This window comes from Equus quagga, chromosome 1 (assembly GCF_021613505.1).
Source record: "Equus quagga isolate Etosha38 chromosome 1, UCLA_HA_Equagga_1.0, whole genome shotgun sequence".
NCBI classification, from domain to species: Eukaryota; Metazoa; Chordata; class Mammalia; order Perissodactyla; family Equidae; genus Equus; species Equus quagga.
The window spans coordinates 75,756,460-75,779,662 of NC_060267.1; the positions used below are offsets into that span (position 1 = coordinate 75,756,460).

A 23,203-nucleotide genomic window follows, 5' to 3' on the forward strand; every position below is an offset into this window, starting at 1 on the left:
TCTTAGAGATGTCCTGGCTTCCAGTTAAATGGGTCTATGCAGAACTCCCCTTCCCAATGAAGCCAAACAAACCATTCTTTTCTTCCTCATCTGTCTGTATTCCTGTTGCTTGCTCTGTTTTGGCTAAAGCCCTTTTGAAACAGGCAAGAAAGTTATAAATGTTGATGCCCCCTATCATAGGCTGAATAATGGCCCTAAAAGATATCCAGGTCGTAATCCCTGGATGTTATCTTATGTGGCAAAGGAGACTTTTACACAGTTAATTAGAGTAAGGGTCTTGAGATGGGAAGATTATTGTGGGTTATCTCGTTAGGCCCTAAACGTAATCACGAATGTCCTTAAAAGACGGAGGCAGAAGGAGATTTGAAGATGCTGCACTGAAGGCTTCTGAGACAGAGGAAGGTGACCGAAAGCCAAGGAATGCAAGGAATGCAGCTCCAGAAGCTGTAAAGGACAAGGAAGGGTCTCTCCCCTAGAGCCTCTAGAAAGAGTGACACCTTGATTTCATCTCAGTGAAACTAGTTTCAGACTTCTGACTTCCAGAACTGTAAGAGAATAAATATGTTTTGTTTTAAGCCAGCAAATTTGCGGGAATTTCTTATGGTAGCCATAGGAAGCTAATATACACCTCCCACAAGGCAGGCTAGCTGGCCTGTACCCTCCTTCATCCCAGCAGGGTTCAGAACCACCAGAGGGGGTGGATGAGGGGTCCAGAGGCACTTAAGTGCGCCCTGCATGCCTTGGCTCTCCACCGGAATGTGGGGGAGCAGAGGCCTGGGGGGATGCAGCATGGGAAGTTTCCCAGCAGGGAGAAAGAGCACCAGGATAGTCCTGGCTCCCTGGGCACTGGGAAACAGGTCACAGGAAGCCCAAGGACTTGCTCTCTGGGTGCTCATTGACTCAGGATGAGCATGGTCATGTTCAGGAGCAAAGAAAAGCCTCAAGGTCCTAGTGGTCCCAGAGCCAGTGCAGAGAGATGTCTCAGGCAGATGGCTCTGATCATCATTCTTAGGACAAACAGGGCCCAGAACCAAAGCTCCCAGCCTCCGAAAGGGTCAAAGTCCCCAGGGTTGAAGATAATGAATGCCCATATGTGTGTCTCCTCCTAGCACATTCTTTGATGCCACCCTGAGAGTCCTTGCAGGGATGGGCCCCAGACCCCCAGATCACATTCCTGATACAGCTGTCAGTTAGTGAGCAGCCCCTGTGTGCTCAGCTAACGTCACCATCCCCCTAAACTCTTCTGAGTAACTTCATTGCTTTTTTTCCCTGATCATTGTGAATTTTTCCCTTGCTTATTTCATTTTGTATCTTTTATTGACTGTCTCTCTGTGAGCTACCTCAAAGCCTTTGTGTGAAGGCAGGACACATTAATTAATAAACAAATGATCAATTAAAAAAAAATGAGCAAAAGAAAGTGTTAGGAACACTCCCACCCCTGGCCTCACCTCACCTCCACTGAATGCACCCAAGGGATAAAGAAGAAATTAGCTACATTATGTGTTCCTGTTGTTTATTAATGCTTAACAGATTACTCCCAAACTTAGCAGTTTAAAACAACCATTTTATTTTGCTCAAGGTCTTGTAGGACAGAAATTCGGGAAGGACTTGGCTGGACAGTTCTTGCTTGGTGTCCCTCATGCAACTTCCTTGAGATGTCCACTGAGATTGAGGTCAACTGAAGGCTCTACTGGCCTGGACCTCAAAGATGGCTTCACTCACATGGCTGGCAGGTGCTGCTGGCTGGGAGGTCAATTGGGTTGTCAACTGGAGTATTTACCCATAGCCTCTCCATATGACTTGGGCTTCCTCACAAAATGGTGGCCTCAGAGAATTCAGATATTTTATACTTGGCAGCTCAGAGGCCGGAAAGTGAGAGACCCAGTGTACAAGGTGGAAGCTTCATTGCCTTTTTTTTAAAATAGCAACTTTATTGAGATATAATTCATATACCATAAAATTTACCCTTTGAAAGTGTACAATTTCAGTAGTGCCAAAGAGTTGTACAACCATCACCACTATCTAATTTCAGAACATTTTCATCACTCAAAAAGAAACCCGCCGTACCCATTACCAGTCACTCCCTATTCCTCCCTCCAGTTCCTGGAAACCAATGCTCTATTTTCTGTCCCTGTGGTTTTGCCTATTCTGGACATTTCATATACATGCAGTCATCCAATGTGTGACCTTTAGTCACTGGCTTCTTTCATTAGCATAATGTTTTCGAGTTCAAACATGTCATAGCATGCAGCAACACAACATTCCTTTTTGTTGCCAAATAACATTCCGCCATAGAAATGGTGCCTGATTTTTTTAAAAAATTGTGATAAAATGACATAAAATTGACCATCTTAACGTTTTGGGGTTTTTTTTGAGGAAGATTAGCCCTGAGCTAACTACTGCCAATCCTTCCCTTTTTGCCGAGGAAGACTTGCCCTGAGCTAACATCCATGCCCATCTTCCTCCACTTTATACGTGGGACATCTACCACAGCATGGCTTTTGCCAAGCAGTGTCCTGTCCGCACCTGGGATCCGAACCAGCGAACCCCGGGCCGCCAAGAAGCGGAGCGTGTGAACTTCACCGCTGCACCGCCGGGCTGGCCCCCATCTTAACCATGTTTAAGTGTACCGGTCGGTAGTGTTAAGTATATTCACATTGTTTTGCAACCAATCTCCAGAACTCTTTTCATCTTGCAAAACTGTATTTTTGGACAAAACCTCAGAAGCTACGTAGCATCACTTCTTCTGTCTTCTGTTGATTATAAGTGAATCACTGAGGTTGGCCCAGAGAGAAGAAAAACTCTGCCTCTTAATGGGAGGAATGTCAACGAATCAGTGGTTTCAAAGTCACTGTACTGGGGCCGGCCCCTTGGCCGAGTGGTTAAGTTCACACGCTCTGCTTCGGCGGCCCAGGGTTTGGATCCTGGGCACGGACATGGCACCACTCATCAGGCCATGCTGAGGTGGCGTCCCACATAGCACAACCAGAGGTACTCACAAATAGAATATGCAACTATGTGCTAGGGGTCTTTGGGGAGAAGAAAAACACAATTAAAAAAAAAAAAGAAGAAGATTGGCAATGGATGTTAGCTCAGGTGTCAATCTTTAAAAAAAAAAAAACCACCATACAAGTGAGGCATGAGATCTCAAGGTCATGTTTGGGGTTATCCCAGGAAGAGTCTCAGGGACATTTGGGTAACCATCTGGACCTCCTTGGGCCCCTTTTCCCACCATAGTGGGGGGCTCATCCTGCATCCTGCACATGCTCATCTGAGGCTGTAACAGCCGTTCAAAGCCTTCCAGAGTTGGCCACAGTGCTGGGCCAGGTGCAAGTTGGGAGGCCTGGGTCAGCTGCATAAGTGGGACTCAAGGTAGACCCTGAATAAGTCCCATCCTCTCTCTAGGTGGCCACATCTGCCCTTGTGGGCCCTGGATTGCTGTAGGCATCCAGAGAGTGCTTTAGCAGACACAGGGAAAGTGGTTACAGGGGGAATTGTGGATGTGGACCCAGCTCAGTGTTTTACACAAGAGGAATCAGGCCGATCTAAACGCCCTAGGTGATCAGCGAAAGGTATTCACAGCCTAGAAATTGAAAAGGGAGAGGGCTGAAGGGTAGCGTGCCCTCTGGGGATCTCATCACTCACCTGCCTATCTTCCATTTAAGTTTTCCTAAGACTTTACAATGCAAGACCAGGGCTTCCTGAAGGAGCCCTCACATTTTTGTAACCCCCTCTAAGTGGGCTGGATGTTTTTGTGTGATTGGCCGTCTCTGTCCCCCTGGTCAGTGAGTTCAGGAGGCAGGGCCACGCTGGGTTTGCTCTCTTTGTCCCTGGCTGCAAGGCTTCTGGTGTCGCAGCTGCTCCTTTTCCACGCTGGTGCAAGGCGCCTCTGTCCTGTCTGCCAAGCCCCACCCTGCCGCCATCCTCCCGGGGCCCTCCCCTGAGGATTCCGCAGAAAGCTGGCCCAGAGTCCGTTCTCCCTCCCTGTTCCAGGCTGAGGTCTTCAGGGGTGTGGGGGGAGGGCAGCCCCGCTTCTCCTCGTGCTTCTCCATAAATGATTTTTCTCACTTCTACAGCAAACCGCCCCAAACCTGCAGCAGCTCTCACGCCACACAAAGCATCACATCTCACAGGCTGCTTCTGTTTTTGCCACTTCCTTCCTCTGAAGCAATGAAGGAGTGAGCGTGTGCCTGCTAGGATTCACTCATTCATTCAACACGTATCTATGGCGGTCTGCTTTGTGACATGAACTATTTTAAGGACTAGGGGTGCCTTCCTGAACAGAAATACAGAAATCCCTGTTCTCCTTGAGCTCCCATTTGAGTGGAGAGAAAGGAATAACGAATAACCCAGTTAAATAGCATGCTACAAGGTGATACGTACTATAGAAAAACAAAAAAGCAGCGTGAGCAGGACAAGGGATATGAGGGCGATTCCAGTTTGAAATCGGGTGGTCAGGTTGGACCTCACCAAGAGAGGGACAATCGGGAAAGAAAAGCAGAAAATGCAGGGAGAAAAACATAATTAAAACCTTTTGGGGGCTGGCCCAGTGGCATAGCGGTTAAGTTCATGCACTCTGCTACAGTAGTCCGGGGTTCTCCAGTTCGGATCTTGGATGTGGACCTAGCACCGCTTATCAAGCCATGCTGTGGTGGTGTCCCACAAAGAAGAACTAGAAGGACATACAACTAGGATATACAACTAGGTACTGGGGCTTTGTGCGGGGGAAGAGGAAGATTGGCAACAGATGTTAGCTAAGGGCAAATCTTTCTCGCCAAAAAGCATACTTTAAAAAAAAAAAAAAAAAAAAACCTTTTGGTGGCTCTTCTTTGTCCCAGAATAAATTCCTGACTTTAAACATGGTCTTCAGGTTGTTTGTGACCTGGCTCCTGCTTTCTCCAGCCTCAGTGACACAAAGTCCACTATACTCACACACTCTGTCTCCACACTCTGATCAACCTCGAATGTGCATACTCTCCCTGTGCCACACAAAGCAGATACATAATGCTACTCATAGCATAAATATAAAATCATAGAAGTTTGTGGGAGAACATGGGAGGTTAGGTGGATGGAGCTACAAGGGAAACATGCAGAAGTCCTAGCCATAAAGCGTTCAACTCCAACCTCAAGCTCACTTATAACTGCAGATCATCTGCATGTGAAGGGGCAGTTAGAGCTCATCCATTCCACTCCTCACTGGGGCCCAGAGAGGGATAGTGGTGCCCTTGGGGTCACACAGCCTTATCTGAACATCAAGGCCAGATGTCCTGCTGCAGGAATAACATTTTGTGCCTGTGGTCTTTTCATAAGAGCTCAAGTTCCTCTATTGAGCCCCAGAAGGAGAAATGACTGGTTGATTTCCCCTCCACCAACTGATCATGGAATGAGCTGAGCGCCCGAGTTAAAGGGCCCCTTGCCAATCTCTGTGACACCGGAGGCAGCACCAACTTTCCTGACTGCAGATTCTGTCCAGGGGCTCTAGAGATGTCCTGGAAAGACAAGGGCAGACTCTCTGTTGTTCCTCAAGAGGAGGAGAGTCCACGGGCTGTCAAAATACAGACTCTGAAAAGAATCCCTTGTCATAGACCAAGGCTTGGCCAGGGTGGTATGGCCTTAGGAGCTGGGACTCTGTGGCCAACATCCAGTTCTCTGCCTGGGGACAAGAGGAGGGGAGTCTCTAGTGGCTCAGAAAGCAAAGGGGCACTTTGGGGCCAAGTGTTGTAACCACAACCCAGAAGGAAGTTAGAACTAAGTGTGAAGGTCATCAGATTGTGACAAAGCCAACAAAAACAGTCAAATGAATAAAGCTGTGTTGCAAATCCTTTGACCCGGCGGTGGGGGTAGGGAGTGGGTGCACAGGAGCCTGCTTGTGTGAAGGTCAAGTCTTCTTACTCTTTATTCCAGATGAGGCCCAGAGAGGTGAAAATTACACTCAAATCACCAAATCCCCCGCAAGCTTCAAGGATACCCACAGCCCTTCTCCCCATTGCTCCTTCCATGGCCAAGCACATCCCTGACAACAGTGGGCCTCCCTCCCAGACCTCCTCACAGGGCCCAGAACTGCCTGGACCCCTGACTTCCTTCCTCCCCCGACAGCCTTACAGATTGAGGCTCTCAGAAGCTGCACGACCCTAGGCAAATGGATTTTGCAGTCAGCTTCCTCTTGTAGAACGGAAATATTTGCAGCTCATGATGGTGACGGCTCCCACTTATTGAGCAAGCCCCCACTGTCAGGTTCTATTCGGAGAGTTGAACACACAAGTCTTCATTTAAGCCTTACAACACTCCTACGACAGCTTCTCTTGTTATTTTCATTTTACTGACCAGGAAACTGAGCCTCAGAAATGTAAAGCCATTTGCCTGAGGTCCCATAGCCAAAACTGGCTGGCTCAGGATTTGAACTGAGGTCACACTCCAGGCTTAAGCTCCACTAGCATTGCCTCTGGTAAGGTTTCTCCGAGGAGTCAGCTTTCCTCATAGGAAAACCACCAAAGGGTTACTAAACATATTTTACAATTAAATACTGTTAAAAGTCTCTCATCCTCCAGGAAACTCCTCCCACAAAAACGGATGGATGAAATGGACAGACAATACACACAAATAGAAATACCAATAAAAAAAAGTTGCCCACCCTAGTAATCAAAGAAATACAAATTAAAATTACAACTGTGTACTGCCCTTTGCTTATCAGATTGGAAAAGATTTTTAAAAGAATGGCTACATTAAAAGCCTGGGGCATAATTTCTTTAATTTACCCCTAATTTGTTGCTATTATGTCTACAGGATGGACTTTCCGATTTTTAACTCAACCTGTGTTAAGCTTCGCTCGGTTTATAACATCGAGCAATAAACATGTTTATGGTAATTGCCAAGTCAAGTGCAAAGCAGTAAGGGGCCAAATTGAATGCAGGTGGGAGGTAGCCCGACCGCACTTTTTACTCTGGCCCCGCGGCGCGGTTGGCCTCGGGACCTGGGGCCAGGCGGCAACTCCGGGCAGTGGGCGCGCCCCAGGCCGCCCGGAGCTGGGCGCAGCGTGGGAACTACAACTCCCAGGAACCCGTGCGCCCGCCTCGCCCGAACCACGTGACCGCGCGGGCCGCGGTCGCGATCCGGCGGCGGTAGAACCCACTCGGAGTCAGGAGACCCGAGCGAGAAGCTGCGGTCCTGGCGCTCGCCATGGAGGTGAGTCCGGGCGCCGCCGAGAGAAGCGGGTGTGGGGTGAGCGGCCGGGACGGGGCCTTCGAGCAGCCGTCCGGGCACCCCGAGGTGCCTGCCCGCCGCCCCTGGCCGGGGGCTGGTGAGGGGGTGTGTTGGCAGCATTTTCAACAGCTGGAACAGGGTTGGGGGGACATGGGAGGTAGAGCTGGCGGTGACTTTGGGGGCTTTCTTTTTATTTGTCCCTCTTGCTGGGAGTCAGTCCGGCTAGACGAGCAATTATTGAGCACCTGCGGTGGCGCAGCTGAGCGCGGGGGCGCGGTGGGTGAAAACAGAGGAGTCCGGGGGTCCGCAGCCCTGGGCGCAGTGACATGGGGCAGGTTCCGGGAAGGCTCCCAGGAAGAGGAAGCCCCGGTGCGTTTCAGCCTGCCGCCGGGCGCTCACACACCGAGCACACGCCCCCGGCCGGTTCCCTGCCTTGGCAAGTTCGTGGTCTGATTCTTTTTGGGGAAAAGAACCAGACCCTGCTACTTTCCATCCTCCCTACACTTGGGGCAGAATATAGCGTTTCAGAGAAACTGTTTTTCTTGGTAGAGTTCACCTGGGCGGGAGAAACACTGGATGAGTGTTTCATCAAGGATGAGTGATCTTGACAGCTTGCAAGACTCTCTGGTCTTTGAAGAAATCATACCATTTTCTTCATCTCACGAAGAATGTCATAGAGTTTAAGATGCGGGAAGCCGATACATAAGGTCATTAGTCAAACGCCCAGCCGGCATCCTGCCTGTTCTCTAAAAAGGAAAACAGATGGAAAGAGCTTGTGAAAAGTTCCTCAGCCACAGGACCGGGCGGGACTTTAATCTTCCCCTAAACTGTGGTTTATAAGTGAGGGAGCTTTTCTCAAAGTTTCAGTAAACCCAAATGAGAAAGTAAGAAGAAAACAAGTCCCAGGATTGCTCTCTTCTTCACCACGGCCCCTCCCTACCCAGGGTGGGGCTCCAAATAGCACAGATAAGTTAAACTCAGCTGCTGGAGGCTGCAATATATCCTAAGTGGGGAGACAAGATGAGAGCTGCTCCCCTTGCATATCTGACCACAGGGCCCTTTCACCGAAAGCTGCAGCCCCGAGTCAGGCTGTGCTGGTTTGAATCTTTTTCTCCAGTGAGTTTTTGTTGCTCCCAGGCCCTCACCCCCACAGTGAGGTGGAACTGGACACTCTGTGTGGGCACTCCCAGCTTGGAACACACTGGCCTGTCTGTCTTGCCCAAGCTGCCTCCTGCTCCTCCTGTTTCAGCAGTCCTAGCCACCTGCTTCCCTGGCTGGGTTAGGTGTCCCCAGCACCCCCCAGGAGACGTCCCCCATGCCTCCCTCTCACTGACTGCGTATACCTTGTTGTAATGATCTGGTCACTTCCCTCTCCTCTAATAGGTGGTTAGAGGGCCAAGGACTTATCTCACTCATCTCTGTATCTCCAGCATCTGCCCCCCTAGCACAACCAAAGTAAATATTGGTTGAATGAATTCTGTTGTTTTGTGGGTGTTCAGGTCTACAACAAAAGCTGTTTGGGGCCCTTGAGAGAGCTGGCCCAGGCCCAAGGATGAGAGAAGGAACCCAGTTATGGAACCTCTCTGATTAATAAGCCATCGGGGACATTCCAATCATGCCAGCTGCTTTATCGAGTGAACTCACAGGAGTAATGGCGAAACACGCCTCCTCGGGCACCACTGAGATGGTGCTGGAGGCTTCTGCTGACATTGAAGGAGAGCAACTCTGGTGTAAATGGAGTTTCACAGGATTGTTTGTACCTGTTTGCTTTTGCATATCAATCTTTTGTGAACATTTGCCATGTCAAGAGAGATATTTTTGAAATCTTAAAGGATATCTCTGGAGAGCAGGACTCGAAATTACTTTTGCTTTCTTTTTGGTCCTGTTTCAGTTTTTGACATTAAGCAAGTACCACTTTCATATAGGGAAATAAAAATCTCTTTTTAAATTCTTCAACATGGTTTTTAAATGCCTGCTGAGGTTTCCATTGTCTTCCTATGAGGTCTTGGACAAATCCCTTCCCCTCGTGGGACTCCTTTTCTGGAGGCTGAAGTTGGATCAGATCAGTGTTTTTCCACTGAGTTTCCGCAGAGCGCAGACCTCTTCCCTCGCCCCGCCCCCAGCTCTGTCTTTTGTTGGTTGGTTTTGTGAGGAAGACTGGCCCTGAGCTATTGGCCCTGTTGCCAATCCTCCTCTTTTTGCTTGAAGAAGATTGACACTGAACTAACATCTATGCCCATCTTCCTCTGTTTTATGTGAGACACCACCACAGTGTGGCTTGATGAGTAGTGCTAGGTCTGCGCCCGAGATCCCAACCACAAACCCTGGGCCACTAAAGCAGAGCGCACAAACCTAACCACTACACCACTGGGCCAGCCCCAAGAACCCTGTCTTTTATACACTGGAGTTACAAGGAAGATTTTATTTGCCAATGTTCCCTGGCAAAAAAGTTGAAACCCAGGGGACTAAAAACTCTCTGAGAAAATAAGTAAGTCCTGGGGATGTAATGTACAGCATGGTGGCTGTAGTTAGTAATACTGTATTGTGGGGCTGGCCCTGTGACCGAGGGGTTGAGTTCACGTGCTCTGCTTCGGTGGCCCAGGGTTTCACCATTTCGGATCCCGGGAGCAGATATGGCACTGCTCATCAAGCCATGCTGAGGTGGCGTCCCATATGCCACAACTAGAAGGACCCACAACTAAAAATACACAACTATGTACTGGGGGGCTTTGGAGAGAAAAAGGAAAAATAAAATCTTTAAATAATAATAATAATACAGTATTGTATATTTGAAAGTTGCTAAGAGAGTAGATCTTAAAAGTTCTCATCACAAGAGAAAAAATTTGTCACTATGTGTGGTGACGGACTTAACTAGACATTGTGGTGATCATTTGGCCACATATACATATATCGAATCATGATGTACACCTAAAAATAATATGTCAGTTATATCTCGATAAAAAAACTCTTTGAGGACACTTGTAGTTCTGACGTTTGAGGCTTCTAATACTTGGCTGTTGTCTTAGAAGACAAAGGTTTCCACAAGCTGATCCCAGCTCAGCCACAATCTTAGCTGGGCAAGCACTGGCCGTGTTTGCAAAGCTGCTGCTGCTGCTGGCTGAGGTCTTACCTGCTGGCGAGGGCGACCTTCTCTTCCCTGAGAGGCTGAACTAACTGATCCGTCTGGCTTTAATCTTGCCAAACGCAGTCAGTAAGCCTGGACTGGGCCTTCAGAACCGCCGTCCAGTCCCCGTCTTGTCCTCCTTTCTTGGTGATCGAGGGCCAGCACAGTAAGCTGGAATGCTCAGGGCTTTGCCTTCCAACTAGACCTGGGGTTGAATCCTAGCTCTGCCAACTTAACTAGCTTTGTGACCTTCAGCAAATTATTTAACTTTTCTGAGCCTAGTTTCCCCATTTTTCCTTCCTGTGAGATGGGCCTAATTGTCCCTGTGACGCAGAAGACTGTTGTGAAATGAGATCACATATGAAAAGCCCTTGATGCCACCCCGGACACAGGGTGGACCAGGCGTCTTTGAAAGAGCGTTCAGACAGGTGCTGCGTGGTCATTGCTTCTGCCTTCATTCTTTCTGTAAGGCTCTGAGCTCCTCGAGGGCAGAGACGTTAACCTGTGTCCATAATGCTGGGCACAGAATTGGGCTCAGCAAATGTTTCGTGAATGAGTGAAGAGAAGTAGAGTACGGATTAAAGACAGCTGCTCCTGGGCTCCTCTGTGATAAACGCTGCTGGAGCGGAGTGGCTGGGGCCCTGGGGGAAGAAGGGGCAGTCATTCCCCAGTCTAGTGCTTCTCCATTGGGTTTGGAGGGCATGGAGGGGACATCTCAGCATGACCTGAGAGCATGTGATCTGGTTGGCCCAGTAAACATGGGCACCCTCCACACCTCATTTCCACCCGGAGCAGGGCCAGCTCCATTATAGCTCTGTTGCTGACCCACTGTGGGACCTGGCAAGTCTCTGCCCTCTCTTGCCTGGGTTGGTCCTAATGACCACTTATGGCTCTTCCAACACCTAAGTCCAGTGACCCCATTTTTCTGGGCCTTTAGAGGAGGCTTCTGGAGAGCATTTAGGACTATGACCTCGACTGCCCTGAGCCCACTGTGATGCACGTTCCCTTCTCTTTCAGATGCATTTCATCTTCTCAGATAAGGTGGTGCTTCTGTTTGATTTCTGGAGTGTCCACAGTCCTGCAGGTAAGAACCAGAAAGCCCAGACTTGCCGCTTGGGGACCCTTGTAGCTCCAGGCAGTGGAGAACCTGGCTTCTGCTCTGTGGACATTTAAGTGAGCCTGACTCCTCTTGCACAAACATTGAGCAGGAACTTTGCATTTATAATTCCATCTGCAACCACTGCCCTTCAGACAGCAAAGTGCTCCATTCTCTCACTGATCCTCACAAAGGCCCAGAGAGAGGCCAGAGATGCAGCTTTTCCCTCTATTACAGGGGAAGGAACTGAAGCCCAGAGAGGGGAAGAGACTCATCCAGGGTCATACAGCGAGTAAGCCTCAGAGCCGGAACTAGAGTAAGGCCTCCTGTTGCCTCCTAGCACCTCCCTCATCCAGGGTTCAGTGTCCAGCATCAGCGCAGAAGCCCCGTGCAGCTGCTGCAGCCTTGGACCTCAAATGAGACACCAATTTGAAAGAGTAGAGAATTCCTTTGACTTGAAAAGGCAGAGTTGGACACTACTTCATGATGGAGTTATGTTTTGACTTCAGTAACTGCAGCTGCCAAGTAGTCTGGCAACGGCCCAAATGCCCATCACTGCGGGTGCTGATCAAATAAATTGTGATCATTCCTACAATGGGTTACCATTCCAGTAATCTATTGAGGAGTAAACCTAATGGCTTGAAACAGCAGCAGTCACTTTATTATTCTTTCTCAAGGCTCTGAGTTGGCTGGGCTCGGCTAAGCGGTCCTCACTCAGAGTCTCTCATGCAGGTCTAGTCAGACGGGGGCTGGAACTGGAGTCATCGTGGAGACCTCCTCACTCTCACGTCTACTGGCTGATGCTGGTTGTTAGCTAGGACCTCAGCAGGGGTTGTTGGCCGAACACCTGCATATGGCATCTCCCGTGGCCTGGGCTTCCTAGGGACAGGGTGGCTGGGTTCCAAGAGCGAGTGAGTGTGCCAAGAGAAGAAGGTGGAAATGCATGGAATTGTTAAGACCTAGCCTTGGAAGTCACAGAGCATCACTTCTACCCTTATTGGTTGAGGCAGTCACCAAGGTCGTCTCAGGTTAAAGGGGAAGGGACCTGACCACTTGATGGCAGGAGTGTCACCATTGTAAGAAGAGCATGTGGAGTGGGAAATGGCGAGGTGGCCATCTTCGGAAAATATAATCTACCAGAGACTGTGAAGCCACAGAAATAAGATAGATCTGTGTGAACTAAGGGGAACCCACATACGAGGAACAGTTGGAGGATGATGTCAGATGCAGAAAAGGATGCTCTCTTCTGCTGTCATTTAGACAAGTAAAGGCTTCTATATATACATTGAGCATCCCTGGAAGGCTACACAGGAAATGCTAACAGAAGCTACTCTGGCAGGGGGTGGGGGGACTGGGGTTTGGGGAGGCTGGGCTGGGAAGATGACTGACTTTTCACTGTCCACCCTTTTGGGCTGTTTGATTTTATACCATGTGTGTGCAATTGCCTGTAATTTTTTTTAAATTAGCAACCCTAGGGTGATATTTCTTTCTTTCTTTTTTTTTTTTAATTAAGATTATGATAGATTACAACCTTGTGAGATTTCAGTTGTACATTATTGTTAGTAATGTTGTGGGTACACCACTTCACCCTTTGTGCCCTCCCCCCACCCCCCCCCCCTTTTCCCTGGTAACCACTGATCGGTTCTCCATGTATATATGTTAACTTCCACCTATAAGTGGGGTCACATAGAGTTTGTCTTTCTCTGTCTGGCTTATTTCGCTTAACATAATACCCTCAAGGTCCATCCATGTTGATGCGAATGGAACAATTTGGTCCTTTTTTATGGCTGAGTAGTATTCCATTGTGTATATATACCATATCTTCTTTATCCACTCGTCAGTTTCTGGGCATTTAGGTTGCTTCCACGTCTTGGCTATTGTAAATAGTGCTGCGATGAACATAGGGGTGCATGGGATTCTTGGGATTGCTGATTTCAGGTTCTTAGGATAGATACCCAGTAGTGGGATAGCTGGGTCATAGGGTATTTCTATTTTTAACTTTTTGAGAACTCTCCATACTGTTTTCCATAGTGGCTGCACTAGTTTGCATTCCCACCAACAGTGTATGAGGGTTCCTTTTTCTCCACAGCCTCTCCAACATTTGTCACTTTTGGTTTTGGATATTTTTGCCAATCTAACGGGTGTAAGGTGATATCTTAGTGTAGTTTTGATTTGCATTTCCCTGATGATTAGCGATGATGAACATCTTTTCATGTGTCTCTTGGCCATACTTATATCTTCTTTGGAGAAATGTCTGTTCATGTCCTCTGCCCATTTTTTGATCGGGTTGTTTGTTTTTTTGTTGTTAAGCTGTGTGAGTTCTTTGTATATTATGGATATTAATCCTTTGTCGGATAAGTAGCTTGTAAATATTTTTTCCCAATTAGTGGGCTGTTTTTTTGTTTCAATCCTGTTTTCCCTTGCTTTGAAGAAACTCTTTAGTCTGATGAAGTCCCATTTGTTTATTCTTTCTATTGTTTCCCTCATCTGAGGAGTTATAGTGTCCGAAAAGCTTCTTTTGAAACTGATGTCAAAGAGTGTACTACCTATATTCTCTTCTAGAAGACTTATTGTTTCAGGCCTAATCTTTAAATCTTTGATCCATTTTGAGTTTATTTTTGTGAATGGTGAAAAAGAATGGTCGATTTTCATTCTTTTGCATGTGGCTGTCCAGTTTTCCCAGCACCATTTGTTGAAGAGACTTTCTTTTCTCCGTTGCAGGCCCTCAGCTCCTTTGTCGAAGATTAGCTGTCCATAGATGTGTGATTTTATCTCTGGGCTTTCAATTCTGTTCCATTGATCTGTGGACCTGTTTTTGTACCAGTACCATGCTGTTTTGATCACTGTAGCTTTGTAGTATGTTTTGAAATCGGGGCTTGTGATGCCTCCGGCTTTGTTTTTCTTACTCAGGATTGCTTTAGCAATTCGCGGTCTTTTGCTGCCCCAAATGAATTTTAGGATTCTTTGTTCAATTTCTGTAAAGAATGTCCTTGGGATTCTGATTGGGATAGCATTGAATCTGTAGATTGCTTTAGGTAGTATGAACATTTTAACTGTGTTTATTCTTCCAATCCATGTGCATGGAATGTCTTTCCATCTCTTTATGTCGCCGTCAATTTCTTTCAAGAAAGGCTTGTAGTTTTCATTGTATAAATCTTTCACTTCCTTGGTTAAATTTATCCCAAGGTATTTTATTCTTTTCGTTGCGATTGTGAATGGGATTGAGTTCTTGAGTTCTTTTTCTGTTGGTTCATTGTTAGTGTGTAGAAATGCTACTGATTTATGTATGTTGATTTTATACCCTGCAACTTTGCTGTAGCTGTTGATTGTTTCTAATAGTTTTCCTATGGATTCTTTGGGGTTTTCTATATATAAGATCATGTTGTCTGCAAGCAGCGAGAGTTTTACTTCTTCATTGCCTATTTGGATTCCTTTTATTTCTTTTTCCTGCTGAATTGCTCTGGCCAACACCTCCAGTACTATGTTGAATAGGATTGATGAAAGTGAGCACCCTTGTCTTGTTCCTGTCCTCAGAGGGATGGCTTTCAGTTTTTGTCCATTGAGTATGATGTTGGCTGTGGGTTTGTCATATATGGCCTTTATTATGTTGAGGTACTTTCCTTCTATACCCATTTTATTGAGGGTTTTTATCATAAATGGGTGTTGGATCTTGTCGAATGCCTTCTCTGCATCTATTGAGATGATCATGTGGTTTTTGTTTCTCATTTTGTTAATGTAGTGTATCATGTTGATTGACTTGTGGATGTTGAACCATCCCTGTGTCCCTGGTATAAATCCCACCTGATCATGCTGTATAATCTTTTTGATGTATTGCTGTATTTGGTTTGCCAGAATTTTGTTGAGAATTTTTGCATCTATGTTCATCAGTGATATCAGCCTGTAGTTCTCCTTCTTTGTGTTGTCCTGGTTTGGGGATCAGAGTGATGTTGGCTTCACAGAATGTGTTGGGGAGTACTCCATCTTCCTCAGTTTTCTGGAATAGTTTGAGAAGGATAGGTATTAAATCTTCTTTGAATGTTTGGTAGAATTCTCCAGAGAAGCCGTCTGGTCCTGGACTCTTATTTTTGGGGAGGTTTTTGATTACTGTTTCTATTTCTTTACTTGTGATTGGCCTATTCAGATTCTCCATTTCTTCCTGGTTCAGTTTGGGGAGGTTGTAAGAGTCCAGGAATTTGTCCATTTCTTCCAGGTTGTTCAATTTGTTGGCATATAGTTTTTCATAGTATTCTCTTATGATCCCTTGTATTTCATTGGTATCTGTTGTGATTTCTCCTCTCTCATTCCTAATTTTATTTATTTGAGATTTCTGTCTTCTTTTCTTGGTGAGTCTGGCCAAGGGTTTGTCGATTTTGTTAATTTTTTCGAAGAACCAACTCTTTGTTTCATTTTAGTTTCAATATCGTTTATTTCTGCTCTTATTTTTATTATTTCCCTCCTTCTACTGACTGTGGGCTTCGTTTGTTCTTCTTTTTCTAATTCTGTTAGGTGTCATTTGAGGTTGCTTATGTGAGCTTTTTCTTGTTTTGTGAGGTGAGCCTGTATTGTGATGAATTTCCCTCTTAGGACTGCTTTTGCTGCATCCCAAATGATTTGGTATGACGTGTTCTCATTTTCATTTGTCTCCAGATAATATTTGATTTCTTCTTTAATTTCTTCAATAATCCATTGTTTGTTCAGTAGCGTGTTGTTTAGTCTCCACATTTTTGCACCTTTCTCTGCTTTATTCTTGTAGTTGATTTCTAGTTTCACAGCATTGTGATCAGAGAAGATGCTTGATATTATTTCAACTCTCTTGTATTTATTGATGCTAGCTTTGTTTCCCAAAATATGGTCTATTCTTGAGAATGTTCCATGCGCACTTGAGAAGAATGTGTAACCTGCTGTTTTTGGATGAAGTGTTCTATATATATCTATTAAGTCCATCTGGTCTAATTTTTCATTTAATTCTATAATTTCCTTGTTGATTTTCTGTCTGGATGTTCTATCCATTGGTGTTAATGGGGTGTTGAGGTCCCCTACTATTATAGTATTGTTGTTGATGTCTTCTTTTAGTTCTGTTAAGAGTTGCTTTACAAATTTTGGTGCTCCTGTGTTGGGTGGGTATATATTTACAAGTATTATGTCTTCTTGGTGGAGAGTCCCTTTTATCATTATATACTGTCCCTCTTTGTCTTTCTTTACCTGTTTTGCTTTGAAGTCTACTTTGTCTGATATTAGTATAGCGACACCTGCTTTCTTTTGTTCATTATTAGCTTGGAGTATTCTCTTCCATCCCTTCACTCTGAGTCTGTGTTTGTCTTTGGGGCTGAGGTGTGTTTCCTGGAGGCAGCATATTGTTGGGTCTTGTTCTTTGATCCATCCTGCCACTCTGTGTCTTTTGATGGGAGAGTTCAATCTATTTACATTTAGAGTGATTATTGAAATGTGGGGGGCCTACCGCTGTCATTTTATGTCTTGTTTTCCAGTTCTCTTCAATTTCCTTTGTTTCTCGTCCCATGGTTTAGTCTGTTCTGATGGAGAGCTGCTACTCTCTGTTGTTGTCCTTCTACTTATCTCCTTTGCTCTTGGTTTTGTAGTCCCTTTCCTTTTTTTTGATTTTTCAGGAATGAGGGTTTTCCTGAGCATTTCTTGAAGAGGAGGTTTGGTGGCAATGAACTCCCTTAATTTTTGTTTATCTGGGAAAGTTTTTATTTCTCCATCGTATTTGAAGGATATTTTCGCTGGGTAGAGGATTCGCGGCTGCAGGTTTTTGTCCTTCAGATTTTTTAACATATCATTCCACTCTCTTCTAGCCTGTAACGTTTCTGCTGAGAAATCTGCTGAAAGCCTGATGGGGGTTCCTTTGTAGGTTAATTTCTTCTGCCTGGCTGCCCTTAGTATTCTCTCCTTGTCGTTGACTTTTGCTAGCTTCACTACTATATGTCTTGGGGTTGGTCTACTTGCATTGATAAAGTTTGGAGATCTATTGGCTTCTGTCACATGAAGTTCCATCTCTCTCCCCAGGTTTGGGAAGTTCTCAGCCATTATTTCTTTGAATAGGCTTTCTGCCCCCTTCTCCCTCTCTTCTCCCTCTGGTATACTTATAATCCTTAGGTTGCATCTCCTAATTGCGTCAGATAATTCTCGGAGAGTTTCTTCATTTCTTTTTAGTCTTAGCTCTCTCTCCTCCTCTGCCTGCAGCATTTCTATATTCCTATCTTCCAAATTGCTAATTCTTTCCTCCATATTATTGGCCCTACTGTTCAGTGCGTCTAGATTTTTCTTAATCTCCTCTATTGTGTTCTTCATTTCCAGTATTTCTGTTTGGTCCTTCTTTATAGTATCGAACTCTTTTGTGACATAGCTCCTGAACTCGTTGAGTTGTCTATCTGAATTCTCTTTTAACTCATTCAGTTTTTTAATGATGGCTGTTTTGAAGTCATCATCATTTAGGTTGTATATTTCATTGTCTTTGGGATTGTTTTCTGTGTGTTTATCATTTTCCTTCTGTTCTGGAGATTTAATGTATTTTTTCATATTGCTTGATGGTGTAGATTTGTGCCTCCGCATAGAGATAGAGTTTAGTTACTGCTTCCACTTGTTTCTACTGGTGTGGTGGGGGGACAGCTGTTTATACTGCTCCAACCAGGAACCCTATCAGCTGTTGCTAACTGGGCCTGGGCCCCTCCATGCAGTCACAGTGATCCTGTGGGTTCCCTCTTCAGCTGTGGAGGCCCTCACAGGGGGGCTTCAGACTGCTGGTGCCTACTGTTGCAGACCACCTAGACGTGCTCCCTCCTTAGGTTCTGCAGCGGTGTTATGGGCTTTCCCAGCGGCCAAGGGCAGGATCACTTATATTTGCAGCTCTGTCACTGTCGGCGCCCACAAAATCTCATTTGTCCACTATGGGTCACAGCAGAGCTATGGGCATTTTCTACCGTCTGTGGTTAGCTCGCCTAGCTATGCTACTTTTGTCCCAGGGTCTTCCAGCCTTGTGGTTGCCAGATGGGTGCTCTCTACTAGTGCTGTGCAGAGGCTTTCGCTGAGGCTTCTGTGAGACTGTAGAGTTTCCCCCTGGGCCACAGAGCCAGGTCACTGGAACTCCACCCAGCCCCAGTCCTCTCCCCCAGGATCTCAGAGAGCCCACTGCCCTGTCTGGGGGATATCCGGATACCTTGAGTTCAGTGGCAGCTGGTTGGTTGCTGCCCTGCCTGGGATTCTCCTCTTTGGGACCCTCCCTGTGTTGTGGATGCTGGGCGGGGCCTCTCCGATAATGGCCGGTAAAGACTCTGCCTGCTGCCGAGACAGAACTCTAGAGTTTCTCCCCTGGGCCGTGTAGCCAGCCGCTGGATCTCCACCCAGCCCCGGTCCTCTCCCAGGAGATCTCCGGTGGTCCCGAGCCCCTCCTGGGCGAAAGCCCAGTCAGCGGAGCCGGTGGCGGCGGCAGCTGGCGGGCCGCCGCGCCATTTGGGAGAGCCCCCAGGCATTGTGGAGGCTGGGCGGGACCTCTCCGCTAATGGCGGGTAGGGGTTTTCCCCACCGCCTCTGGTGTGTAACTCTGTAGCTTCCCTCTGGGCTCAGGTGTAATTGCGGGGGGCTTAGGTAGGGCTCTGTTCAACTGTTTGCAGTCGCTCCTCTGGTGTGCGCTCCCTCCTGCCCTTGGCATGTGGCGATGTTCTGGGGGCATCCGCTGGAAGAAAGCCGCCGGCAAGCTCTAGGCTGTTCGGGGGTCGGGGTCGGAGAGTTTTCACCTATCCCCACCTCCTCCTGGAGGGAAGTCCGTCCACCTTCCATGTATAGCATTGTAGGTCTCTCTGACGTCCTGAGATGCTATATAGATATCCTTTGTCAAGCGATGAATGTCCAATTAGTTGTAGATTTGAAGGGGGAGAGACAAAGAAGTCTGCTCACGCCGCCATCTTGGATCTTCCCCCCCTATTTCTTTCTTTTTTTAAGATTAGCACCTGAGCCAACATCTGTTGCCAATCTTTTATTTATTTTTTTAAATTTTTTACTTCTTCTCCCCAAAGTCCCCCAGTACATAGTTGTATATTCTACTTGTAGGTCTCTCTGGTTGTGCTATGTGGGATGTCTGCTCAGCATAGCCTGATGAGCGGTGCCATGTCCGTGTAATTTTATATTTTAAAAACCTACATCTTGGGGCCGACCCTGTGGCCGAGTGGTTAAGTTCGCACGCTCCACTTTGGCAGCCCGGGGTTTCGCTGGTTCAAATCCTGGGTGCGGACATGGCACCGCTTGTCGGGCCATGCTGAGGCGGCGTCCCACATGCCACAACTGGAAGGACCCACAACTAAAAGTACGCAACTATGTACTGGGGGCTTTGGGGAGAAAAAGGAAAAATAAAATCTTAAACCCAAAAAACCTGCATCTTTTACAGATGATTTGCACCTGGGAGCCCAATGAAACACTCTAGCTAGGCCATTTAGTATCCCTCTACTTGTAAAATGGAAGTAGCAATTAGTAGTTAATTTTACAAAGCAGCTTTAGTAAGGGCTTAATGTTTTCTGTAAAACAACTTAATGTTTTTTTCCACTATTATAAAACTAATACACACAGTAGAAACTTTGGAAAATTAGGCGAGAAGAAAATAAAAACCTCCTGCATCCTAATTTGCTGAGATAATTATGATTCCTTTGCTGTATCGCCTTCCTTCCAGACTTTTCTGTGTACATACTTGCTTCTCTGCCCATCTTGCTATATATGCTCTTCCCTTAAGGAGTCGTGACAGAGGTTTGTGCCACCTGCTGGGGGAACAGCTGGGGGCGCTAGTGTATGGCTTCTTCCCCCTCAGCCCCTGGCTTCTTCAGGTGTCTTCTCTTCCTGATCTGAAAGCCACACCCCAGTAGGCCAACCCTACCGAGAAAGGGCTGGAGGGGGAAAGAGACAGTGAAGAAGTTCTGAGCCCAACAAGGGTGGAGAAGATGCCCGCGCACAAGGGGGGGCGGGGCAGAGGAGGGGGAGGGAATGGATTCAGAGAGAATGGGTGGGGGTGCTCTTCTCCCACCTGTGCCAGGTCCCAGGGGGAGCTGCAGAAGAGGAGCAGAGCTGGCCTGGCCAGGTCCCTGCAGCTCAGCTTCCTTTGACAGGCATGGCCTTTTCGGTGTTGGTGGTCCTGCTCCTGGCTGTGTTGTATGAAAGCATCAAGGTTGGCAAAGCCAAGCTGCTCCACCAGGCTCTGGTGAGCCTGTCCATCCCCACCAGCCAGCAGCTCATCGAAGAGATGGACCAGGATTCTTCAGGCTCAGACTCACCTCCAGTGAGCAAAACCCGCCTCAGGTAACAGGCATGGGGTGTGGAGAATGGGTGGAGGGCTCACATTCACCGAGAGGTCGGCTGGGCCCATAGGGCATTGGCCCCACTTCACAGAGAGGAAAGAGGAAATTGAGGCCCAGGGAAGGACCAGGACTTGCCTAAGTGCTTACAGTCAGTAAGTAGTGAAGGGAACTAGAGCTCCGGCCTTCTGGCGCCCAGACCAGGGCTCTCTATGAACAGCCACTGGGAGGCTCAGCTCTCAGAACTCTGGTACCAGCCTCAGTCTAGCAACAGGGCTGTCCACCCAGCCTACCCCCAGACCCACCAGGCTTCCTTAGGTCACTAAGGCTTCAAACCCAGCATGGGACCTGCAGCTGTCCCTACACAAGTGATAAGAATTGCTGTCAGGAATGTATCCAACCTGGGGGGCACGGGTGGGGGGGGGGGGCAGCCTCTTCTCTCCTTTCTTCCCTTCCCATTCCGATAGGACAACCATTTAGGGTCCCAGTTCTGCCTGCTCTCCAGCTGTGCTTAATGAGCCTGCCTGCTCCTTACATGGGTGTCTCAAATATTCACAACCACCCTGCAAGGGCAGTATTCTTATTCCTGTTTTACTAATGAGGAAATTTAAGTTGAGAGAGGTTCAGACATCAGTGCTAAGCCACAGTTAGTAAGTGGCAGAGCTAGGAAGTGATCTATCCCCAAAGTCCGTGTTCTTTCCATTGTAATACTGCCTCCCACAGTAGATTCAGGAAAAAAAAAAAACTACCTTACTGATGATTTTGTATTATCCCTGTCAGACATGATGGATTATATATATCATCATTTTCCCTTTTCCCCAGGATGCCAGGAAGCTCAGAGCTAAAGTGATTATTCTAGGCTCCTGGTACAAGTCCCTTTCTCCTCTCTATCAATGGTTTCTGATATGTCTCTTTAAAAAGCAGTCTCTTCTGGGTCAAACATACAAATTATAATTAAGCTGGTCCTGTAACTGAGCTGTTCCTCCTACTTCCTGACACCAACTCCTGGCTTCCAGCTCCTTCCCATTAACTTGGCTCTCCTTTTATCTAGGTGGTTTTTGTGTCACTTTGGCCAGTCGCTAATCCATGTTGTTCAGGTGGTCATTGGCTACTTCATCATGCTGGCTGTCATGTCCTACAACACCTGGATTTTCCTCGGTGTGGTGCTGGGCTCGGCTGTGGGCTACTACCTAGCCTACCCGCTTTTCAGCATGGTTTAGCCGGTAAGGGCTGTGCAGGCACCGAAGGCTGGAGAGAGCTGGGGCTCCCTCTTCCAGACATTGAACTTCCAGTCCCACGTCTCCATTTTCTTCTGACGGCTGTTCCTCGTCTCACTCCCAGCTTCTGGAAACTTGCAGCTGACGCCAGCACTTGCTCCCTGGAGTTCAGAGGCCATTGCACCTACCTCTCTCCTCAGCCAGCCAGCCCAGGCCTCATCTTCTTGTGCCTTAAGAAGGCTGCTGTGACCAGAGGGAGAATGGAGAGAACAGAACCTGAGGGCACGGTTGCTGAGGCCGTGATGACTTATCTCTGTGACTCAAAACTTAAGAATTCCTGGAGCCAGTCCTGACGGCCTAGCGTGTTAAGTTCAGCGCGCTCCGCCTTGGTGGCCTGGGTTCAGTTCGAGGGTACAGAACCACACTATGGTCTGTCAGTAGCCATGTTGTGGCAGCAGCTCACATGGGAGAATTAGGACTTACAACTATATACAACTACGTCCTGGGGCTTTGGGGGCGTGGGGGAGGAAGACTGGCAACAGATGATAGTGACCGGTGAATCTTCCCTTGCAAAAACAAACCAAACTTAAGAATTCCCAAAGATCTACAAGACAGGGAGGTGGGTTCTGGGTGATGAGGAGCATGGAAGCTGGCTGCCCTCTGCTCTCCCGATCAGTGCCTTATCTAGAGGAGCATCTTCTATTGGACTTCCTGACCTCTTCTGTCTTTGGGGCCAGAGACAAAGCTGACTCCTTTTTCTTACCCATCTGCCTTTGGAACACATGAAGATTGTCTCTTCTGGGATCGTGTTGACAAACTAAAATTTCTCATTTTTCCTACTGAACTCCTGCTTGGCAATTTTGCACATTAATACAGAACAAAGTTTTTTTCGTTTTTTGGGTTTTGTTGTTTTTTTGAGGAAGATTAGCCCTGAGCTAACTGCTGCCAATCCTCTTTTCGCTGAGGAAGACTGGCCCTGAGCTAACATCCGTGCCCATCTTCCTCTACTTTATATGTGGGACGCCTACCACAGTACGGCATGCCAAGTGGTGCCATGTCCGCACCTGGGATCCGAACTGGTGAACCCCGGGCCGCCAAGAAGCGGAACATGTGCATTTAACCACTGTGCCACCGGGCCAGCCCCCAGAACAAAGTTTTTAGTGAAATGATTTCATTGTATTCATGACGCATGGCAGCATCTGCTCGGACCTGTTCCCCTTTCTTAGGGGAAAGGAAGTAGCAGCAGAGTGAAGGCAGAGAAGCAGGACTGTTT

At 47.3% G+C, this 23,203-nt stretch overlaps 1 protein-coding gene across 1 annotated transcript; it reads left to right on the forward strand.

Moving 5' to 3' along the window:
- The first annotated feature begins 7,072 nt into the window (after window positions 1–7,072).
- On the forward strand, window positions 7,073–22,920 carry SLC31A2 (solute carrier family 31 member 2). Its single transcript, XM_046667373.1, has 4 exons — window positions 7,073–7,182; window positions 11,342–11,408; window positions 20,528–20,717; window positions 21,765–22,920. Exons 1-4 carry the CDS (start codon window positions 7,177–7,179, stop codon window positions 21,931–21,933), a joined length of 432 nt encoding a protein of 143 aa, XP_046523329.1. The 5' UTR covers window positions 7,073–7,176; the 3' UTR covers window positions 21,934–22,920.
- Window positions 22,921–23,203: the final 283 nt, after the last annotated feature.